This window comes from Triturus cristatus, chromosome 12 (assembly GCF_964204655.1).
Source record: "Triturus cristatus chromosome 12, aTriCri1.1, whole genome shotgun sequence".
In the NCBI taxonomy this organism is placed as follows: domain Eukaryota; kingdom Metazoa; phylum Chordata; class Amphibia; order Caudata; family Salamandridae; genus Triturus; species Triturus cristatus.
Window position 1 is genome coordinate 194,168,241 of NC_140595.1, and position 22,345 is coordinate 194,190,585.

Consider the following 22,345-nt stretch of genomic DNA (forward strand, 5'->3'; position numbering starts at 1 on the left):
AAAGGAGACTAAGTCTTTTCTGATGGGTTCATTTCTCCCATAACGAACAACAGGAACCACTAAGTCTTTATGGAAAAGTGCTGTCAACCCGGCGTTCCTTAACTCAGCTGTCCGAGTAAACAGGATTACTGCCCTGCTAGTGACAGAACAAAGAAACTGATCACCTCTCGAATCAAGCTACTGTCATTGATTGAGCTCGAATGGCTAGCCTCAACTAGGGTGGATACAGTTAATCCCTTCGTCCACCAACATTGATGCCATCTATGGACAGATACCTCGACCAATACACAGATATAAGTGATTAACCTCACAATACTATAACCAGCTTGGATATAGAAGAACGCAGGAGTAGTCTTATTTTAAATTGAATTACAACACGACCGTCTTGAATGTAATCTAATGATTTCTATTATTCTTCATTATATTTGTTTTGTGTATGAATAAGTATATGCCAATGTTAGTGAAATATAGAGACATGTCCTTGACGTGTAAGAATCGGATATCTTCTGATATCGAAGGTGGTTGAAATGTAAAGCGCTCTGACACCCAAGCTCTGGGTCTTGTTCGTGCTATAGAAAACAATGAATAATGTTAATGTCACCAGTCGGGGCCCTAAAGCTTTTCAGACCATCTCACCTCTATCTTCCTAAGAGTTTTCCATTATAAGCCAAAATCCCACCTTTGGCCACCATCAGCCAATGTAGGAGATCCCCTTTATGGGAACTGTTCTGGACACAGTGGCATTCAGAGTAGTTCTGCCCACACTGAGTTCGGGAGGTTCTTTTATGCTTTGTTTTATTTACGGCCTTAACAAATCCGAGTGTAATTGGCTTCTGGCCTTGTGTATCTGCTGCTGCCTCATGCCCTTAGCACATCAGGGCTCTGTAGTGGAACATCTTTCTTAAATGGGCTCAGCACAGAGGTGCCTCTCGGACAATATCTGGGTGTTGGATAAGGGGACTCTGGACCTTCAGTGGTGGATGAAGGATTCCAGTCTGACTTGCAGCAGCCTTTTTCCCTACACTATCTAGAACTCACAGTTGTGACAGGCGCAGCAGCTGTGTTCTGGGGAGGCCACCAACACAAGGTAGATACCAGAGGCTTCTGCAGTCCACTGGAGTGGGGGCACCAGATAAATCAGGCTGGCTCGCAATATCTTTCTGCCTTCCATTAAGAGCAACCCTTACACGTTTTGACAGCCACGTGATACTGCAACAAATGGGCCATGTGGAGTCACCTCAGCCATGTGGAGTCACCAGGCTGTGGCACTTTCTGAACGTTCAGGGAATTTCCTCAACTGCCAACCCTGTGGCAGGGTCCTGCAACACCGGGGCAAATGAGCTCAGCACAGCCAAGCTAGTTGACTATGAGTGGTGTCTACAGCCAGAGGCAGTTCAAGGTATATTCACCCAGTGTGGCGTACCTCAGGTAGATTTCTTTTGCTACCTCCATAAATGATCGTTGTCAGGTTTTTCCAATGCACTGTTTCCGCTTCTTGGTTCCATAGGAGACCCATACTACCTTCCTATGGAACTCATATCTTCTTTGTGTTCCAGCCTATGCCATTGCTTCCCCGGGTTCCAAAGAAGGTCAGGGAGAACAGAGTTCAGCTAACCCCAACAACTCTGGACTGGGCTCAGAGGGTCTGTTAATTTGACCTGCTGAGTCTGAGCTTATGCATCTCTGTTCCATTTACCTCTTTGGGAAGACTTGCTCGCCTAAAAACTGGGCAGGGTCCTATACCCAAACCTCCACAACATACATCTCAGACTGTGGAGATTGAGTGGAACCAACTGAGCATATTTTAGCTGCCTAGGGATGCGGTGGACATCATCTTGCCTCCTTGCCGTCCATCCAAAATGTTGATCTATTTTGGATGCTGGGCAAAGTTTGGGAACGTTGTGTAAGGATCATTGTAATGATCTGATGAATACTAAAATTTCTGATGCAGTTCTGTTTGCCCTGCTTTTGGCCTGGCAAGGCATTATACTAGGCACCTTTAAAGGTTATTTGTTGGCCCTCTCATTCTTTCTGTGTTTGCCTGATCAACACTCTCTATTTAAGTCACTCGTTAAGATGTTTTTTTGAAAGGGCTTACATGTTCCCTCTAGCGCCTTCTGTTATGTGGCAGTGGGATCCAACTAGGTTCTTATGTGTTTTAATCTGCACGCCATTAGAGCCTTTGCTCAGTTGATCATCATTGCATTTACTTTTGCACTAATGTCGGTGAACTGCAGGTGATGTAAGTTCTATATACCGCTTTCTTTCCAGACGAGCTTTTGCTTCACACTTTGGCATCATTTTCACCAAAAATAGTGTGTTTCCATGTGAGGCAGACCATCATGTTTCCTTCTTCCCTCTGCCACATCCTCCTAAGGAGGAGGGGAGGCTGCTCTGGTTGGGCTCGAAGAGAGTCTTACGTTTTTATATTGATAGAACTAAAAGCACCAAGTTGATGAGCATTTTGTTGGGTTTCTTTGGTATTAAGATGCAAAGGGAAGGGCAGCCAGAAACAAAGATTATCAAATTGATATTTAATGTGTTTTGCCGTGTCATTTTAGCAGAGGTAATACCACCACCATGGCCTGGATAAGGTTATTCCTGTTCTAAACATCTGCAAAGCAGCTACATGGGTGTCCATCCACACCCTCACCAGGCATTACTGCCTTGACTTTTTGATCCGCAGGGAGAGCAATTTTGCCCACTCTCTCCTTCAGGATTTCCTAGTGTGAAGTCCACTCCTCAAACCCTCCTGCATTAGGGAGGGACAGTTTCAGTATCTGGTCAGATTGTGAGGAATCTGCAATTAGAAGTAGTCATTATCTTTGATAGTGGTTTTTCTTGTAGGTACCCTATCCAGCTGCAGATTTCTCAGATTCGTCATGGGTCGTCCTTCTCCCCATTTTGTGGAGTAAACTTATAAGTGTTAATAAGATTCCATGGTAGATGATTTTTCACTCCATCACAGCACTGTTTCTGTTCTTGATGCTTCTCGTCTAAGGGAGCAAAATGCTTTGTTGTAAACTGACGTCTGCATCCAGGGGTAATATCTATGTGCCGTCCCTTCCGGAGGTGGGACGATATCGCCGGTGAGTGCAGTGGCACCACCTCTTGGTGCGCAGGAGCAATTGCTGGAAAAGTTTGCTGGTCGAATCTGGCACCTACGGGAAATGTAAAAGTTGAGGACTCCATAGTTAAGGTATCCACCAGAAAGAGGTGTAACGAACTAAAGTAACTTCTTCACCTTGTAGCAATACTCAGTTGTGGTTCATCTGACTGTCTTCATCTCAAATTAGGACGTGAAATTCAAAGTCATACAATACCGAATAACGTTTATAAACCACTGAAAGGGGGTCTAAGCATGTTGAATGATGTTATTAATTGACGTGATCAGGAAAGGAAATATGCGGTCTCCCCACAGCCCCATCCATAGATGTTAAGATGATATAACTAGAAGTATACATCCAGGGGATTGAAATTCAAGAAGATCACCATGACAATTCCTAGTGAGAGCAACAGAAGGTGGTAAAATAGGTTTTGCATTATGTATCGAAATAAAGATATAATAGGAACAAGCAAACAATGGAGCAGTGTTATTCTAGTTATTTCTTCTGTAAATAATACCAATATTACATCATTTTTTGGCGACAAAATAGTTATGCAGTTTTTCAAGTGTGTCCTTCACCTTTATACAGTATGGGGTTGTGTGATTTAGGAATGTATATCAGAGTGTTATCATATGTAAATTCCATATATCTAATTGAACCATATCGAAATGTCTAGGACTGCTTCCTCTGTAGTTCCCTTCAGTGCTTAACTATGTAAGTTGTCCTTAACTCTATAGACTAGTTACAAATAAAGTTTCCTAGAAGTTAGTCAAATGTATTTTCTCTTATAAAAGACATGAATAATGGAAATCAGTCCCTTTCCAATTCATGCTATGTCCTAAATTTAAACCAAGGCTAGCAGTCATGCCTTCTCCTAAAGCTTTGGTGTATGTAAAGGCTGCTGGTGGTTTGTACACATCAAGGTAGTTGTTTCATTGATTAAAAATGTGAACTGTTTCATTGTGTGAAATTAATTGTCCTTTGTTACCAGGTGACATTGTGTGCTAATCATGTGAAGAAATATGAGCTGGCTTTGGTGGTAGACGTTGAAGGCATTTTTGATGAGGTGTTGGCTCTTCCCATCACTGCCAGGTAAAGATCACTTCAAGAATTTCATATAATAAATATGATAAGGGTATAGTAGGTGACAACAAAAATTGATTGCTATATTTTTCTAATGACTGATGTTTACAGCCTCTAAGCTGTTTATGGTGGTCACTTTACCTCTTGCTATACCTGCTGCGTATCAGACCACATCAGTAAAACCCACTCATATCTTTCATTTTTCTTCTATTATTTAATCTTAATATGTGGCAGAATGTATCGACAGGCATTGATATGTCTCCTTATTAGGAGGTTGAATATTGTTGTTTTCCATTACTTTTGGTTGGGTGTAAAACCATTGAAAACTTGTAGAGACTGTTCTTTTGCTCTACAGACACAACTGCTTATAGTAAAACAATAGGGACCACAAATCCTGATGTTCATTGCTATACATAGCTTTTAAAAACACTTGCCAAATTCTAGTGAAAAGACTTTTCTAAACAGTGTTCTCACCTGGATGTTTGAATTCTTCGTACAGTGAATAAAAGGGGAGGGTATTTCTTAAAGTAACTAGCATCCTTATAGATTTTTACAGGTCCACTGGTATGAGAGAGAGGCGTAAAAACTGAATTCGTTCACCAGCGTCCCAGAGAAAAATTGTAACACTGTGAAACCCACAAAAATGGCTTAGCAAATAGAGGTCGTATCTTGGAGAGTTCAATTCACAGTAAGGATAAGGTGCTTAAAGACCGGATTCCTGGAGGATGGCCATTCAAGAGACGTAAACTACATATTTGGCTGAGATGATGAAGAATGGGAAAAGTCTAGCGAAGCCAGGCTGAAGGAGTTGGTCAAAAGAGAGGCCAAATATGCCAGTATATAATTTGTTAGCGTGCATCAGTCTGTAAGGTTTGTGATGGTAGGACAGAAATATTTACTGTGATGCATGTTGGACAGGAGGGTGTGTGGAAACGGGCCAAGGCACCTTGAATGTGGGCACCGCTGGAGCTCTAAAACAGGAAGCATGAGCACAAAGTAAAATGATCTGGTGGTGCAGTTTGTTGTTTAGAGAGTTTTGTGATTTAAGTGGTACACAAGAGGTCTGACTGTAACCAAGGCACATCACAGAGAATTAGAGTAATGTGGCTTAATAAGGGAATTCTGTTTCACTCTTAAGTAGCTGCATTGTGCAGCACCAAGAGGCTTATTGTCTGTTCAAAGTGTGCGCTGAGCTTTGAGGAAATTCCCAAAATGTAAATTCTTCAGCATAAAAGAAAGAGACCACTGAATCAAACTCACCAAAATACTAAAGTGAGAACAATCATTGAGCACTCCGAAGTAATAAACTGCCCTCTTCTTTGAATATCTGTTTTCTCAAAAATGGATCGCTCGTTGATTCACGTTTTTCTCAAATATTTCCCTTTTTGAGCATGAGGATCTTTAAGAATATGGGTTTACGGACACATCACCATAGTAAGATTCCACATCATTAGGGTCTTTTCCATTCAGCCATCAACTGAATGATCTTAATAACCACCACTACTGGGCATGTTAAATTATTTTTTCAAACATTGTGTAAGGGATTTTCAGCATACTTTCTGCCCTTTTGCTTGTTTAGACCCATAAAAGTGATTCAAAACATGTTCCAAAACCTTAATGTTTGTGAGCATCTGCTGTGAGCTAGTGGTAGAACAATTACAGAATGCAAAACCTTACACATGTAAATAATGCAAACGACATGAGCAGAGTGATATTAATCAGGATGGCCTTCACTGGGAGTATATTACTGTTTGGACTTTGACCATGGAGAGGATTGCAGTCCTATTGTTCTTGTTTCTTCCTCAAGGACTTTGAAGTCTAGGGCCAGGGGACTTATTTTCTGAGAGTGCGAGTCACTGGAGGAGATGAAACAACGACCCTTCAAACAGCTTGAAATTCGCCCTTCTATTTTCTTTGCACTCATTTAAGAAATACTCTCTATGCCACACTGTGAACGAGTCTTCAGAACTGTGAAAGAATAGTCTGTGACCTTAGCACTGTACGACAAAATACCCCCCCCCCCTCCTTTAATGAGGGGGTACAATCTGGCTCATTTGTTGCTGCAGCTTCTTGGGAGCTCATATCTAACTTGATATTTTTTTTAGGCTGCTTCCTTATTGGTCCATTCATGTGTCACATCTATCCTTCTTGACAATGAATTTCACAGGTGTAGAGACAATGACTGCATCCACCAGAGTTATAGATCATCAACACCCTAGTCGCTCTGCTCCTGTCAACAATCGCTTAAGTGATGAGAATTTCATGGTTTACAACCTCACAGCCCAGGCCACCCTCAAAAATACCTTTGTCTCAAGTAGCTTTCATTGATACTGTCCCTGATGTTCCTTTCAATGGTGAAGACTGCCTTCCATTAGAAAGGATAAATGAGAAACAGACCGAAGAAGCACAACAACTGCCAGTTCAGTTGCTGGAACCATTAATATGATAGCGGAGATGCCTAGAAAACTATTATGCAAAACACAAGGTTCAATTCAATGGGAAAAATATGATTAACCGCTTCTGAAATAGTAATTCTGCCACCTCTTTATCTTCTCCTCTTCCATTGTCGCACCTTTTAACATAAACACCATCTTCAGTGTCTGCTCCTCGCACCTGGGCACGCTCCATGCCTCCACTGGTGAGACCGTTTTCAACAGCACTGGACCGAAGTTCATTTCTCTCCCCAAATTCAAAGCTTAGGGCCTTGTTTCAATGACTCCACCAGCAGAGACGCTTTCATGAGAATGAGAAACCATACCATTACCCCCAGGATGTTGGCAAAGAGAAGCACGATCATTATCATGCAGATATGTCATTGGATGATATAGAGGTGCCATCACCAAGAGCTTCATTTTCAAATGACTCACAGAAATTTCAAATCGTTATGGAAAGATAAAATCTACAACTACTTGGGATTTCTACAGAAAAGCAGGACAAGCACGTGTAGTCATCTTCATGGACCCTATTCTAACACACACTTTAAAATGTGAAATTGTTATCTGATAGGCACCCATTTGGTCTTCATCCCCTAACATAAACTCTGGGATACACCTATATCTATTCAAGGATAAACATTTAGATGAATGGTTAGTGCTATATCCTTTATAAATATAATCATGTAAAAGCACCCATGCCCAGTGGTGCCACCTAATTCCCTTTAATAAAATGTGTGAATGAGATCCTCCCCTTATGCTGTTGTGCCTTCTAACTGCCTGCCATCTACATACATGCATTGCTTTTTTCGGTGAAGGGTAAGAAAATGCAGATGCTCCCTTTCTCACAGTACTTATTTCAATGGGAGATGTGTTACTGATAATCTCATTTAAATTGTGGCAACGTTTTCATTCGTAAAAAAAATCAGGTATGCAAAACCTGGCTTTTTGCTCATTAAAATCACTGCATATGGAATAGACCAAAACTTCTGTAACAGAAAAGCGAAGTATCAGGGTAGGGTGTACAGACAGTTTTGTTGCTTGCAGATAGTGTTTATATGTAGATTTATATTTGTATAATCATTTCAAAAGCATTACACTGTGGTAGATTTTGATTTTATTTATCAAATGCAAATTTGCTTAATATTTTCAATATCTACACTGTTTCCTCTGAGTGTGCTATTAACCAGCTTCATTATTTGTGTATCATCACTCACCTTTTGGCTTATCAGTTCATAGTTTATTAGTCTCTTCTACTCTAAAAATGTACACAGTGCTTGCCAATCCTCTTAGGTTTTTTAGTATGAACCTTTCAACCAAAACGTATTTACTCCATTTGAAGAGCATCTACCATCGGAGCAATGGGCTTTGATTTTTTCATTGTTTTAATCTTATGTTGAAGACATTGGGAGTCTGTTCTGTTTTGACATCTGTGTACCACTAATCTTTATCTCATCCTTTGTCACTAAAACACGAGACTGAGCTTCGTTAATTGCTTAGTAATATGTGTGCCTAAATTAGTTGGTATATTGTAAGATATTGATTAATTGTTTTGAACCATGAGCAGCTTTTTGGTGGTATTAAACGGCCTCTTAAGAAACCCCTTTTTTTGTAATACTCGAGGTCGAGTGTTCTTGCAGTTCAATTAGATCCTTTACCATTACCAATTTTTATCTGGCAGTCCTAGTTCTTGTTAACAGCTTTGGAAATGCATTAAAATGATAAAGCAGCCATATATTTAATGAATAGCTACACTGAAGGAAACCACAGGGCCTATACACTGCTTGGCAACTAATGTGATTGGAATTATTATTTATAAACAATAAATATATAAAAATGCTGATAACCTATTCTAACTTCAGTTTCTAGACTAAAGCACTTTGGCTTTATAGTCTGTATAACTAGACGGTAGCCATTGAGATCGAAGGCTCACTGCATATTCCCGGTTGTGTTATTTTCTTCATTAGAATTACGCTGACGTTGCATTTAATGTTTGCCTGTTGCTTGGTGTAATTGGTGCACAGTGTAGTAAATGGGGTGGAGGTAACTAATACTTTTAAGATTTCTAATTACAAGAATGACATTCCCTTCTATGAACCTGACATTTCTTAAGCACAACTAATATAATCATTTCCTTTTGTCAGCTGTACAGTCCCCTCTCTGCGCCTTGAAACCTCAGCCCTGAGGTTTGGTCGTTGCTTCCTCCAGTACCCTTACCAGAAAACTGTGACATTGGTTAATGACGGTGACCTTCCAGGATGTTACGGAGTTCTGCCCCAGGTTTGTAGATCTTCATCTTGGTGAAAGTTGGAGAGACTGTGGTTTGTGAGGAATGGCACACGTTCTGCATATTTACTGCCCAGTAATTTCACATTTTAGCTTGTGCAGCATTTTGGATCATGGAAAGTAGGATTTATGACTGGGCATCACAGTGGTCTCTGTGCATACCTCAGGATATCTCGGTTTGTTTCAGACAGACCAAGTTTGCCCTTCTTTCCTGATCAATCCTAGTAGCATGTTGGTTAATTTCCCAGTGAAAGTGTCCGTTTGAACTTGTCCAAATTTTGGCAGCTAGGAATATTTGCGAACCAGCTGATTCTGACATCTTCAATGCTGAGAAAAGAAAATTGCTCCATTGCTGAAGCAGCATCAAATGCAGTGTTATCATTTGTGTGAATTGTTCCTAATCTGTGCATTTACTTAGGCAATACTTGATTTGTGTTGCTCATAAGATAACTTGTATGTTCTGATGGATACATCTGCCTGTGGATTCCTCACCTTTTGAATTACTCCTTGCGCAGCATTCCACAGAGACTTTTTTCATAGCTTTCCCACATGGATGAGGACGTCCCAATCGTGCAACTCCACGTGATGTCATCAGTGCCATAAGAAGACCTCATGGGCGTGCTGACGTTGGTTCCCTTTTTTCTGTGCCATCAACGTGTAACGGTTTTCTAGGACTCACCTATTCTTTGTAGTCTTTGTTGTAGTTGTCTTTAAACTGTTTCTGTACGATGGCTACTCAGAGGAAGCCTGGTTTTAAACCCTGCAGGGAATGTGGGGGCCGTATATCAGTCATGGACCCCCTCGAAGACTGCCTTTGGTGTTGATCGTCTGACCACGACGTCGAGGGATGCTCGTCTTGTCGTCGGATGAATCCAAAGGCCCTTAAAGAGAGAAAAGTGAAGCTGTTTATGACCCGGACGAGGAAGGAAACGAAAGGTCGGAAGAGGATTAAGTCGAAGTCGCGGACTCCGCACACCTCGAGGTCAAACAAAAAGCATAATCAGAAGCGTCGTCATGGATCCAAGCGTCGCATTGAAGAAACCAATTTTGGAGATTTGGTAGAAGCCAATGTCTGCCCCAGCAGTGTCCACAGCGGTGGCAAGGCGTTATAAGGTTGCACCTGGGGATCCAGCAGTTTTGTCACACCCTTCACCTGAAAGCTTGGTGGGTCAAGCTTCATGTTCATCTAAGCAGTCGGCAGGTTCCTTCCCCTCCACTGTGGGGAATAGGCAGGGCCGGACTGGGAACAGAAACAGGCCCTGGCAAACTGCTCAGCCCCCCCACCCCCCTGTGGTGAGGGGGAGTGCAGCCGAGCAGATTGCGAGGGCCGGTTCCGGCCGATTTTGTAACTGGGGGCCGATATTGCCAACCCCGGTAACAAAATCGCCCCCCCCAGGGCCCAAAACCGGCCCCCACTCTAGCGGCCTACCGGGGAAACGCCCGGTGCCTGTTATGGGCAGGCCGTCCCTGGGGATAGGGATTCCAAGAAGCTTGAACAGTCTGCTAAGAAAGTGTTTTCATCGGCTAGCGTGACTTTGAAATCTACTAATGCCCCATGCCTGTTAGGACGGTATATCCATGCTTTGACGGACACAGCTAAGGAGGTGGCTCCTAAGTTGCCAGAAGATGTTTGGGGTCACTTCATGGAGGTGCTGGCGGATAGCCAGGCAGCAGCCTAACCGGTGATCCATTCGGTTCTCAATACGGCGGACTCAGTTGCCTGGGTGATGGGCTCTTCAGTGGCAACCGGGAGGCATGCCTGGTTGAGAGGATCAGGATTCTCTCCGGACGTTCAAGCCATGCTGCTGGATCTTCCCTTTGATGGATCCAGGCTATTTGGGATAAAGGCGGACTCAGCTCTGCAACGTTTTAAGGATAAGAGGGCTACTGCTAGATCCTAGGCTTGCAATCCCAGCCTAGGGGCTTTGGATACCGGTGATTTTGTGGCTTTGGGAAGGCGGCTCAATTTCGAGGCCGTCAGCAGCAGCAACAGAACCCTCTGTATAAGTTCTACAGAGGGACGGGAAGAGGTCGTCTGCGAGGGGCTGTTCGCCAACAGGTCTCTTTCTCCTCCTCCTCCTCCTACCCTATCCCCCACACTGGTTCCACAGGGAAGCAACTCTAGATCCCTCATCTTGAAGGATGTTGGACTCATAAGAGGCCGGGTGTCCCATTTTCTCCAAAATTGGAACTCTGTTAGATCGAATCTTTGGGATTTGAATCTTGTAGAAAATGGGTACACCCTTCCTTTCCAGGAGTTCCCCCTCCTTACCCTCCTCGCCAGGGCTGGTGTTCGGAGGACCATATGTTGCTTCTGCAACAAGAGGTCCTGTCCTTGTTACAGAAAGCTGCAATAGAGGTGGTTCAGGAGCAGGAAAGGGGTCAGGGATGCTTCTCCCGGTATTTTCTGATCCCAAGAAAAGGAAAGGCGATTGAGGCTGATCCTAGACCTCAGGATCTTGAATTTTTACCTCAAGCAGGAGAAGTTCAAGATGTTGACCTTAGCTCAGGTTCTTCTGGTGCTGCAGCAGGAAGACTGGATAGTGTTGATCGATTTACAGGATGCGGATTTGCACATTCCTATCCTGAAGTCACATCGGAAGTATCTCAGTTTTACGGTGGGGTCTCAACATTATCAGTTTGCGTTCCTTCTGTTTGGTCTTACGTCCGCGCCACAGGTCTTCACGAAGGTGATGGCGGTGGTGGCAGCGCATCTCAGAAGGTCGGGGATTCCTGTTTCCCCTATCTGGACAACCGGCTGCTCAAAGCAAAGTCGCCAGAGATGGTGCTGCATCATCTGCAAGTAACAACTCGACTGTTGTTTGACTTGGGTGTTTCGATAAATGTACCCAAATCTCACCTGGTGCCCCCTGAGCGCAACCTGTTGATAGGGACAGTACTGGATACTACTCTCAGTTGTGCTTTCCTGCCTCCTCAGAGGATTCTAGACATCCAAGCTATGATCCCAATGTTTCAAGATGGAGAAGCTGTTCCAGTCCTGAAGGTTTCGCGCCTGCTCGCTTCCTGCATACTGATGGTCAACCATGCACGCTGGCACATTAAGGTACTCCAGTGGTGTCTCTGCAGGCAGTGGTTTCAACACAACGGGGATATCAGGTAGGTGGTCAGAATCTCTAGAGACACTGCAGTGGATCTGTTATGGTGGAGTGTTTCAGGCAACCTATCTCGAGGGAAGCCGTTTCACCCTCCTTCTCCGGTGGCCACAGTGATAATGGATGCCTTCACTCTGGGGTGGGGTGCTCATCTGGGGGATCTGGAGATTAAGGGTCTTTGATCTCCAGAGGAGAGGTTGCTTCACATCAATCTTCTAGAATTGCAGGCGATACCTTTGGCTCTCAAGGCCTTTTTTCCCTCCCTTCCCGGTCAGTCAGTTCAGGTCCTGATGGACAACACTCCTGCGATGTGGTACATAAACAGGGAGGAGTAGTGTTGTTTTGTCTCTGCAGAGAGGCTGTGTGACTCTGGTCCTGGGCTCAGGACCATAAAATTTGCGTGATGGCAAATCATCTGGCCAGGGTGCTGTATTTGCGTGCGGACAGTCTCAGTCGGCAATACTCAGCCGATCATGAGTGGCGTCTTTATTCGGAGGTAGTCCATCACATTTTCAGGATGTGGGGATTTCCTCAGTTGGACATGTTTGCCACTCACGAGAACGGCCACTGCCCGTCATTCTGCAGTCTCCAGTATCCAATGCAGGGTGCGCTGGGGGACGTGTTTCAGTAAGATTCAGGCTTACAGCTTCTTTACGCGTTCCCTCTTATACCCTTGATTCCGCTGGTTCTGAGGAAGATTCACCAAGACCGGGCCCAAGTCATATTGATCGCCCCAGATTGGCCAAGAAGGGTATAGTACACAGACCCCCTTCACCTCTCATTGCACCCTTCTCTCCATCTCCCTCTCACGGCAGACCTCCTCTTGCAAACCCTGGGGCAGGTTCTACACTCCCACCTCCAGAGCCTGCACCTTCATGCCTGGAGAGTGAACGTGGGAACCAGAGTTCTTTCTCTCTCTCTCTCCCGATGTCGGCCAGAAGACACTCCACCAAATCTGTCTATTCCAGTGGGTAGGCCAGGTTTGTTAAATGGTGTGGAGAGAGTTCAGTAGATCCATTAAAGGCCCATTTGTCTGATATCCTTAGTTTTTCTCTTTCTTTGGCTAAGCAGGGTTGTGCTGTAGCAAATGGTAAGGGCTACTTGTTGGCCTTTTCAGTCTTTCTTTGTTTGCCATACCAACCTTCCATAGTCATGAAATTCATTAAGGGTCTCACTAATAAATTTCCTCCCACTCCTTTTATTATGCCTCAGTGGGATTTATATGTGGTTCTTACTTTCCTGATTGGGTCTCCTTTCGAGCCTCTACATAGTCTTCCATTGAGGCTTCTCTCTTTCAAAACAATTGTTCTGATTGCGATTACTTCTGCCAGGATGGTTAGTGAGCTGCAGGCCCTTAGCTCTAAGCCTCTTTTTACCTCCATTCATTCAGATAAGATGGTTCTAAGTACCAGAGCTGCTTTCCTGCCTAAGGTGGTCACTTCCACCTAGAATAATCTATCACTTTACCCACTTTCTATCCTCCCCCTCACCCTTCTAAGGAGGAGGAGAGACTTCACCACCTGGACCCTAAGAGGGCGGTCAGCTTCTACCTGGACAGGACTAAAGACTTCAGGTTGGATGACCAACACTTCATCGGATATGTGGGCAAGATGAAGGGCAAGGCTGTCCACAAGAGAACGCTGTCCAGGTGGATCATCCTCTGTATCAAGTTCTGCTACGCCTTGGCCAAGAAGGAGCCATCTGCAGGTATTTGAGTTCATTCCACCAGAGCTTTATATAGCGCGAACTTGACCCGAATCTTGGGTATCAGAGCACTTTACTTAGCACCAGTTGTGTTACATGAGGACACATTCAATTCTGTTAGGCACGGGGAGATTAAGTGATTTGCCCAGAATCACAGGATGTTCAGCGTCATTGCCGAGACTCGAACCCGGTTCCCCAGATTCGAGGTCGACCGCCCTAGCCGTTAAGCCAACTCCTCTCTCTCCTTTTCTTCTTCTGCTATAGCTAGAGGTGTCCCTGTTGTTGACATCTGCAGGGCGGCAACTTGACATTTTGTTTTTGATTATTATGTACATTTCCAGCAGGAACCATCATTGAGGCGGACTGTTTGGCCTTCCCAGAGACCCTCGACCCTCTATAGATTGAAACCTGCCAGAATAGAGGCTTCTAACTGCAGAAACCTTCAAACCAACACAAAAGTAGTGGGAGCTATCTGGAAGACCATCACTAAATACTTTGAGTGAGATGGAAAACAGATGACTGAGACCCCGTTATAGATAGTGATATTTTGGCAAAGGTGGGGAAGTTTTACAGCTTTGCCAGCTGGGATGAAATATGTCTTGGTAAGCACAGAGGCCTTAGGATCCCTCCATATCAGACACCCAATACTGGTAGATAAGAGTATAATTGTAAACAAATCCTCACCACTAGGAAACTGACTGCTGTAGGAACCCTTATTAAAAGAAAAGCCATATCTGTAACAGCGGTGGCTGGCATGGAACAGGGGTTGGGGGCGGGGAGACGAGGACGGGGGGATTTTTTTTTAAACCACTTACCTTTTTGCACCCGCTTTCTTTCCCCAGCTTCCGTCTCTTCTCACAGCCACCTTCTCCTCAGTTTCGCTCACAGAAGCACACAGGCTCTCCTAAGCCTACAATGCAGAGTTGTGATTGGTCTGAGCACTGTGGTTCAGCTCTCAGATGGGGACAGGGAACCTGTGTATGTTCCTCACCAGGCTGCGTATTACAGCCTGGTGGGGAATATGTAAAGTGTGCATGACTGTTTGGCCGGCCTAAGACAGCCGGCCAAACAGTCATGCCCATTTAGTGTGCCCACCACTCCTCCCCCTGTGACCCCAGTTCTGCCCCATCCTAACCCAGCCCCATAGCAAAAAATAAAATGATAAAATGATAATAACATAGTTATTATTTTTCTTGCTCTGAGAGCAGTGGTGCGACTCTCCTCTACCTTAGCGGTGGAGCTTCCCCTGATTGGTAACCTATAGGAAAATAATGAACAATTCCCCTAACCCACTGGCCCGATTAAAAACAGATTGGGATGTGGACTGGGTGACAAGGAGGAGGAAGAGTGGCAGGAGGCCCTCCGAGAAATCACTATTTGTGCATGATTCAGGTTGGTGCACAGGTAATACTATACTAGAGTTGCACTATTCAGAATTGGGCGGGTGGCCTCTGCTGAGGGTGTGGTCAAAAAAGGCACATTACTATATATATCTTGGGTGTCCCACTCTCGGGCTCTTTTGGAAGGGGGTGCGCGCATGCCTCTATCATGTTACAGGGACACAAATAAGAGACTTACCTAGTACAGCCCTATTAAATATGTGTGGTGGTGGGAAGAGGGATAGAAGTGAGGCGCAGAAGACCACCAAGATATCCAAAATTGCTTATTTGGGTTTGGTAATTGCCAATAGGAATATCACCTGCAAATGGGGTGCATCCAATCTGCCAGACTTGAAAGAGTCGAACAAAAATATGGATTGGTGCATGATGGCTGAGAGGCAAATGTATGAAATGCCCAAATGGTGCAAAACACGACAGCATTGGCAAACCTGCAGTGCACTGGACATAGTGAGGTATACTCCCAAGCGAGCTGGCGGTCTATGGCCAGGAATAATATATTTGGCAGAACATTGTCACTGTAATTGTGCTGATCATTTGTCTGTATAAATGCTTTTTTAGAGGCGTTATTAATTAATCTTACGGTCATGTAAAGGTGCTTATGCTGAAAGTGGAAAAACTCAAAAAATTGTTGGTTTTTGAAGAAAACAAAATGCTTGAGGGTTTTGGTTTCGATGGTCATTTCAGATGCCTCTTTCCCTTTTACTAAATTAGAGGCTGGATGCCTTTCCGCCCATATCACTTCTGCCCAGGATTCTCAAGAAGATCAAGAACGACCGGGTCAAAGTCATTTTTGTGGTTCCGGACTGAGCAAGATGAGTCTGGTATCTAGAGCTTCTGAAAATGAGAATCAATCCTGCGATCAGGCTGCCCCTTTGGGAGGATCTTCTGTCGCAGCTACAGGGGAGGGGTCCTCTACCCGAACCTGTCAACTTTCCGCCTCCATGTGTGGAGATTGAGCGGCAACAGTTGTTGGCTTTTGACCTTCCTTCTGAAGTATGTGAGGTTATCTTGATGGCCAGGCCGCCCTCCACTAAGATGGCATATGCCTGCCGTTGGCTTAAGTTTGTAAAATTTTATACAGAAAGGTCCATTGACCCTCTTTCTGCATTTATCTACTATCCTTTTTATTCTTACCCTCGCCCAGCAGGGCTCTGCGTTGGGTATGCTCAAGGTTATCTTTCTGCTCTGTTTGCTTTCTTGCAGCTTCCAGACCAACAGTCTCTGTTTAAATCTCCTGTTGTAAATAGATTTCTAAAAAAGCTTATACATATGTTTCCACCTACGCCCTTTGTTATGCTGCAGTGGCACCTTAATTTGGTCCTCACATTTCTCATGTGTGCTCCTTTTGAGCTGTTGCATAATTGTCCCCTTCAGCTGCTTACCATCAAGACAGCCTTCCTAATGGCAATAACATCTGCCCAGAGGGTGAGTGAGTTGCAGGCATTGGCACCCAAGCCTCTTTATATGATGTATTTTGTAGACAAGGTGGTACTTCGTACCCATGCCTTATTTTTACCAAAGGTGGAGACCCCATTCCATCTGAGCCAATCAATCACACTACCCACCTTTTTTGCTCTTCCGCATCCCTCTAAGGAAGAGGATCGTCTCCATCGTCTGGACCCAAAAAGAGTGTTCTCGTTCTACCTTGACAGCTCAAAAGAGTTTCAGGTGGATGACCAACACTTTGTGGGATCCATGGGAGCTAAGAAAGGTCGGGCAGTGCAGAAACTGACAATTTCTCGCTGGGTTGTTCTCTGCATCGTTGGCTTAGGGTGTCCCAGTCCTGGACTTCTGCCAGTCAGCAACATGGGCATCTCTGTACACATTTGCCACCTCTTCCCAACCTTCTGCCTACAATGGACTCCAAGGTATATACGCATTGGTTAGAACCATCTCTACATTGGGTTCGCTGGCTTTGAGATGGGTGAATGTAACTAGTAATTTGGTGAAATATCAATATACTTTGTACCTTTCAGTAGAAAAAGTGGTGCACCATTTTCCAGATGCTCAATGTAAGAAACTGGCTCTCTATATAGTGTACTAAAAAGAAGTACACTGTACAGAGAGTTCAGTGGGTCCCCAGTTGGTTTACAGAGGCTAAAGCAGATAATAGTATTGCTCTCTCTTGTGGTTGTGCAGGCTAGCAGTTAGGTTTATCAGAGGGTAGTGCTAAGCATTTGTTGTACTCAGAGAGACAATATATGAGACACACACCCAAAGAATAAATCCAAGACCAAGTTAGAAAAATAACACTTATTTTTATATATATTTCAACCTCAAGAATTTCCTTCAAAGGTAAGGACAGTTGGGGGGCGGAGTTTGCCTGGCCCAAAGAAGGCCGCTTGTTAAGTGAGCTCTGTTCATCGCCACACTTATCCGGCATTTACTAGCTGTGAAAATCCTGATCTCTCACCTTGGACACTGTGCACACTGTGCCCTCGCGGTGGTGACTCGGAGGCAGCAAGAACGGAGTTGCACGACTCGGCCAATCCAAAGATTCAGCCTCGGGCGTGGCTGGCCTCTACGCTGCGTGTCGCGGCTGCTGGGGAGCGAGAAATTCCTGCGGCGGCGGCGCGCGAGCTCTCCCAACCCTTATCCTTGCCGCGGAGACGGCGACACCCCCTGTCTGATGGCGATCCTGTTCCGGGGTGACTCATGGCGAGACCCCTGACTGCTGCCGGGCTCTGGCGCTGCGAAGCCTGTGGCTGGGATGCGGCGACACGCCTCGCGGCCTGACTGTTGCACGCTGGGCGGGCCTGCCTGTGGAGAGCATCAGGAGGATGCAATTGAGGTGCTGAACGTGTGCACGACGCAGCACATTCATGGCATGCTTCCTTAACGGTGCTGCACTGACGCTGGGTGCAGGTGGATGCGCATGGTGAGAGCTTGCCTCATTGAGTCCCAACAAAGCCGGAGACCCTCGATTTCTGTGAGGACAGGCTGGAACTGCGTCAGTTCTTGAAGAAACTTTGCACGTCACCTGGGGTGACCAAGTATAGACTCCCCTTTGTGCAGCCTCTGTGTGGTGTCTGTGGGTTCTCCCGGGCGGGACGGCTGGGGCGTCAGCTGCTGCTATTCCAGTGCGTGCTGCCCTGCTCTTGCCTGTCGCTCCCATGGGCAAACCAGATAAGACACAGCCCAAGCTGAATTTTGAACAACGGAAAACCCGGCATAGAGATGAAGCAGCGGAGTCAGCGGCGTCAGAGCATGACACAATGTCAGATGACCCAATTGGCGACATTAAAGCAATACTTGCGACTATGCAAAAAGGCTTATCAGCGATTGATTAAAAAATAGATACCCTGTCCTACAGGATGGACCATATGACTGAGAGGGTCGACAAGCACGCGGAGCTTCTTGATATGGCCGAACGCAGAATTATCGAAACGGAGGAGGCGCAAACCAACACTGCTAATGTGCAAAAACAAATGGAGAGAGCTCCGACTGTTTTGCAAGATAGAGCTGAGGATTTGAAAGCCACTCCCAATAATTAACTCTCTCTCTCTCACTAACTAACTCTCTAACTCTCTCTCTCGCTCTCCTCTCACTAACTAACTTTCTCTCTCACTAACTCACTCTCTCACTCATTAACTTACTAACTCTCCCACTCACTCTCTCACTAACTAACTCTCTCATTAACAAATTAACTAACTCACTAACTATCACACTAACTGTTACACAGGTACTATTTCCAAAGCTTCAGCCTCCTGTTATTTATGCCCCCCATAACAAAACAAGCATTGGCATATCCAATAGGTCTTGCCTATGGAACCTTATAAGTGTTTAGTTATCCAGCACAATATCCTTGGTGCAACGACATCAACTGTTGCATAGCTAAACACTTATAAGGTCCCAAAGGCGAGATCTATTGGCTATGTCAGTGCTTGTTTTGTTTGTCAATACCCGATGGTGATACCCCAACCTATTTTTAAGACACTAAGGACCCTACTAGGTAAATTGGCTTGGACGGGGAAAACCGTGCGTGTTAAATTAGACATACTTACACTGCCTTATTCGGTGGGAGGCCTGGGGGCACCGGACCTGGAGCTATATTATCAGGTGGCGCAGTGCTCGCACGCCCACAGTTGGATCCATGGCCCACATAATCTGACACATCTTCAAATAGAGAAAGTAGTTGCAAGCTCTGACACCCTCCCTCGCAGTCTTTTTCAGGCACCTGATCAGCGCAGCAGTGTCCTGGACTCTGTAAACTCGGTGGTACACGCCTGGCATGCCCTGCTGAGAAAACAGGTTGGCGTCTTATTATATTCCCCGCTGATGCCGGTGGAGTGGTGTCATTGGTTCAGTGTCAGCGCTGACAGAGGAGCGATCCGCTCGTTAGGCGCTTTAAATATCCATGTGATGGGCGACTTGTTTGTGGAGGGTAGAATGCACACTTAGTAGGAAGTAGTGGAGGGCATACCTGACCATACCCCCCTCACGCGATTTCACTTTTTCAGAGCGCATCATGCAAAAAGGGCTTTACTAGGGGAGGAACTGCAGGAACCACCGGAGCTGCCCGCGCTGTCATTAGTAACCCGTTCAAACTCCTCTAATAAGTTAGTGTCGAAGGTTTACGCCAGCTCACAAGCATTTAAGTTTACCCAAAATACCTAGGCCAGACTGGAGTGGCAGCGCGATTTAGGGGGCGATCTCACCGATGAGATCTGGCGTTACTGCTGTGAAGCCACCTAAAAGTTTTCGCTTAATGGGCAGCACAGGATGTCCCATTTTTAAGTACCTCAATAGGGTTCACTATACTCCGCTGAGATTATATCATTATGGGTTCAGGGATACAGATTGCTGCGAGCGCTGTGGAGAGGCAGGCTGGGTTTTCTGCATGTAGCATGGTCATGCCAGTCAGTAGCAGATTATTGGACACAAATTTTTCACTTATTAAACAAGATTGCAGGTCTATCCCTCGTGCCTGACCCTTTGCTAGAACTATTGGGGTACACTAAGCCTCTGAATAAGAAAGTTAGGAAACTGATTTCCATGGGCCTATTGTTAGCCAAGCGCAGGATAGCGATGAGATGGATGCGCAGTCTTATACCGGATGTGAAAGAGTGGGAGCGAGATATGCTCTACTGCAATACTCAGTCAGATGTCTATAATGAACTGCTGCCCTCCAAAAATCGCCGTAAAAGTTTTTGGGGTCTTTACGCGCAATATCTGTTGACGAAACAGGATGATAATGGGTATGTTCATTGAATAAGGGTTATAGGGGCCCACACTAATAGATTAGGACAGCTTTTTGCCCTATTTGTTTTTGCTTGTACGCAGAATTGTGACCCTTCCTGATTGTAACTGTTCGGCTCTAGAGTGTATTATCCATCTGTGATCACCTTGATTGTTATACTGTAATACTGTGATGTCGCTGTGATGGGTACAGTTATTGTTGACTTCTACTTTGGAAGACTGATTGTGATATTTGCCTTGATTTGTGTACTGTTGTGAACTGGATTATTTAAAATCAATAAAAAGTTATAAAAAAAAAAAAAGGTAAGTACAGTTTTCAAAATATTGACAGGTAAGTAAAGCGTTCAGACCTGTGTGCTTTTATGCACAATGCAATCGTTTTGAAGGAAAAGTCAAAGATTCATAAAGGTAGGTATAGTCGGTTTCAGGGGTTCACCTTCTGGGATTGGAATAGTAGTGGACCAAGGTTCAAAGTATTACCAGCAGTTCTTCTGGAACCGCCTGGGTCCTACCAAAAGCAGGGTGTTGGTGAGGCTGGTAGCTGATGCTACGGAGAAGGGGGGGCTGCCTGAAAAGAGGCTGCACATGGGGCCTTGCGGGCAAGTCCGAGGGCTCCCAAACAGGGGCTCAGTTCACAAGGGATTGTGGACCACGGGGGCACAGCCGGTTCATCGGGACCCGGGCCGAGAGGCTAAGGTGCAGAGTGGTTAGGTCGGCTGGGCTGGTGTCTGAAGATGCACCTCTTGGCCAGGGCAAAATCAAAGCAGCTTGGCCACTTTCTAAGTGGGTCTGAGTGATGCTGACCTCCCTTTATGGCTACTTGGTCCCGGTGCCATGAGAATCCGGACTGGTCTCACTGTCCAAAGTTCTATTGCAGTTCTCACCAGGCAGTAACTCTTCTTCGTCCTTCTGTTGATCCATCGTATCTGAGTTCTTGTGTTCAGGGGTGCCACATAAATACTCAACTCAGGGGCATTTACGGGGCGTGTGAGGTAGTAGCCAATGGGTTACCTACATTTAGGGTGTCTACACCCTCTATATGATTAATTCCTGTGGGAAGTGGCATTAACCCTGAACCTAGTATGCTAATTCCTTCCAAAACAACATTGAGGAATCTGAAAAGCGGGGTCCACATCAGCTGGCCCACCCTAGGGGTGGTACTGGTTGAATGTAGGCCCACCTCCTAATCTTCGTAATTTCCCCACCTGTCTTGCTGCCAAAAAGTGTGGTCAGGAGAGGGGGGTGGGCCCCTCCACTATCTGGAGAGGCCTGAGGTCGCATAACAAAGGCGGCAGGGCCTTTGAAGCTTCCCAAGCTTGAATGCCCATCCTACTTGGAGGAGTTGTGAACACCACAGCCCAGAGCAGGCTTTTTCCTGACCTCTCAAAGCAAAAGCTCTCACTTCAGGAGGTCAGAAACCTGTCTATGATAGCTGGCTGGTCGAGACCAGTCAGTCAACACACTGGTAGTCGGAAGGGTTTCAGGGAGCACCTCTAAGGTGCCCTCTGGGTGCATTTATTAATACATCCAGTGCTGGAATCCATGTGGGCTTATTAAGGCGGGGTGTTTCATACCAAACACCTTGAGGTACAGTGAAACCATTATGTAGCTGGGTAGCTCGTAATGACAAGTGTCCAGCCCATGTACTCGTTATGGCATCCCTATGCACTGGTAATATCTATGGGTGAACGAAGATATTACTGGGACATATCCACTCTCGCAGATATGGTCTCACATGGGTATAGTGTACCTGCCTTAGGGGATGTCTTACCTATGCCACATGTAGTGCTGGCAGACGTGGCACTCAGGGATGTGTGCAATGTCGACTCTTCGGTTTTCTCTGCACCAAGACAAGGCTGCAATGGCAGTTTGCATGAGCTTGGTGAGGAGTCCCTTTGGGTGGCACAATTCGTGCTGCAGCTCTTAGGGACCCTTTTTAGTTACAAGGCCCAAGGTACCAGGGGTACCTCTTACTAGGGACTTAAAGGGATCCTAAAGGGGTACCAATTGTGGAACAATTG

General features: G+C 45.4%; 1 protein-coding gene across 1 annotated transcript in view; it reads left to right on the forward strand.

Annotated features, from left to right (window-relative positions):
• Window positions 1-22,345, forward strand: part of HYDIN (HYDIN axonemal central pair apparatus protein) — a 2,467,744-nt gene that overhangs the window by 683,859 nt on the left and 1,761,540 nt on the right. Inside the window, exons 15-16 of the mRNA XM_085640020.1 lie at window positions 4,099-4,199; window positions 8,767-8,902. Of these exons, the coding sequence (XP_085496146.1) occupies window positions 4,099-4,199; window positions 8,767-8,902 (237 nt within the window). The remainder of the gene's footprint in view (window positions 1-4,098; window positions 4,200-8,766; window positions 8,903-22,345) is intronic.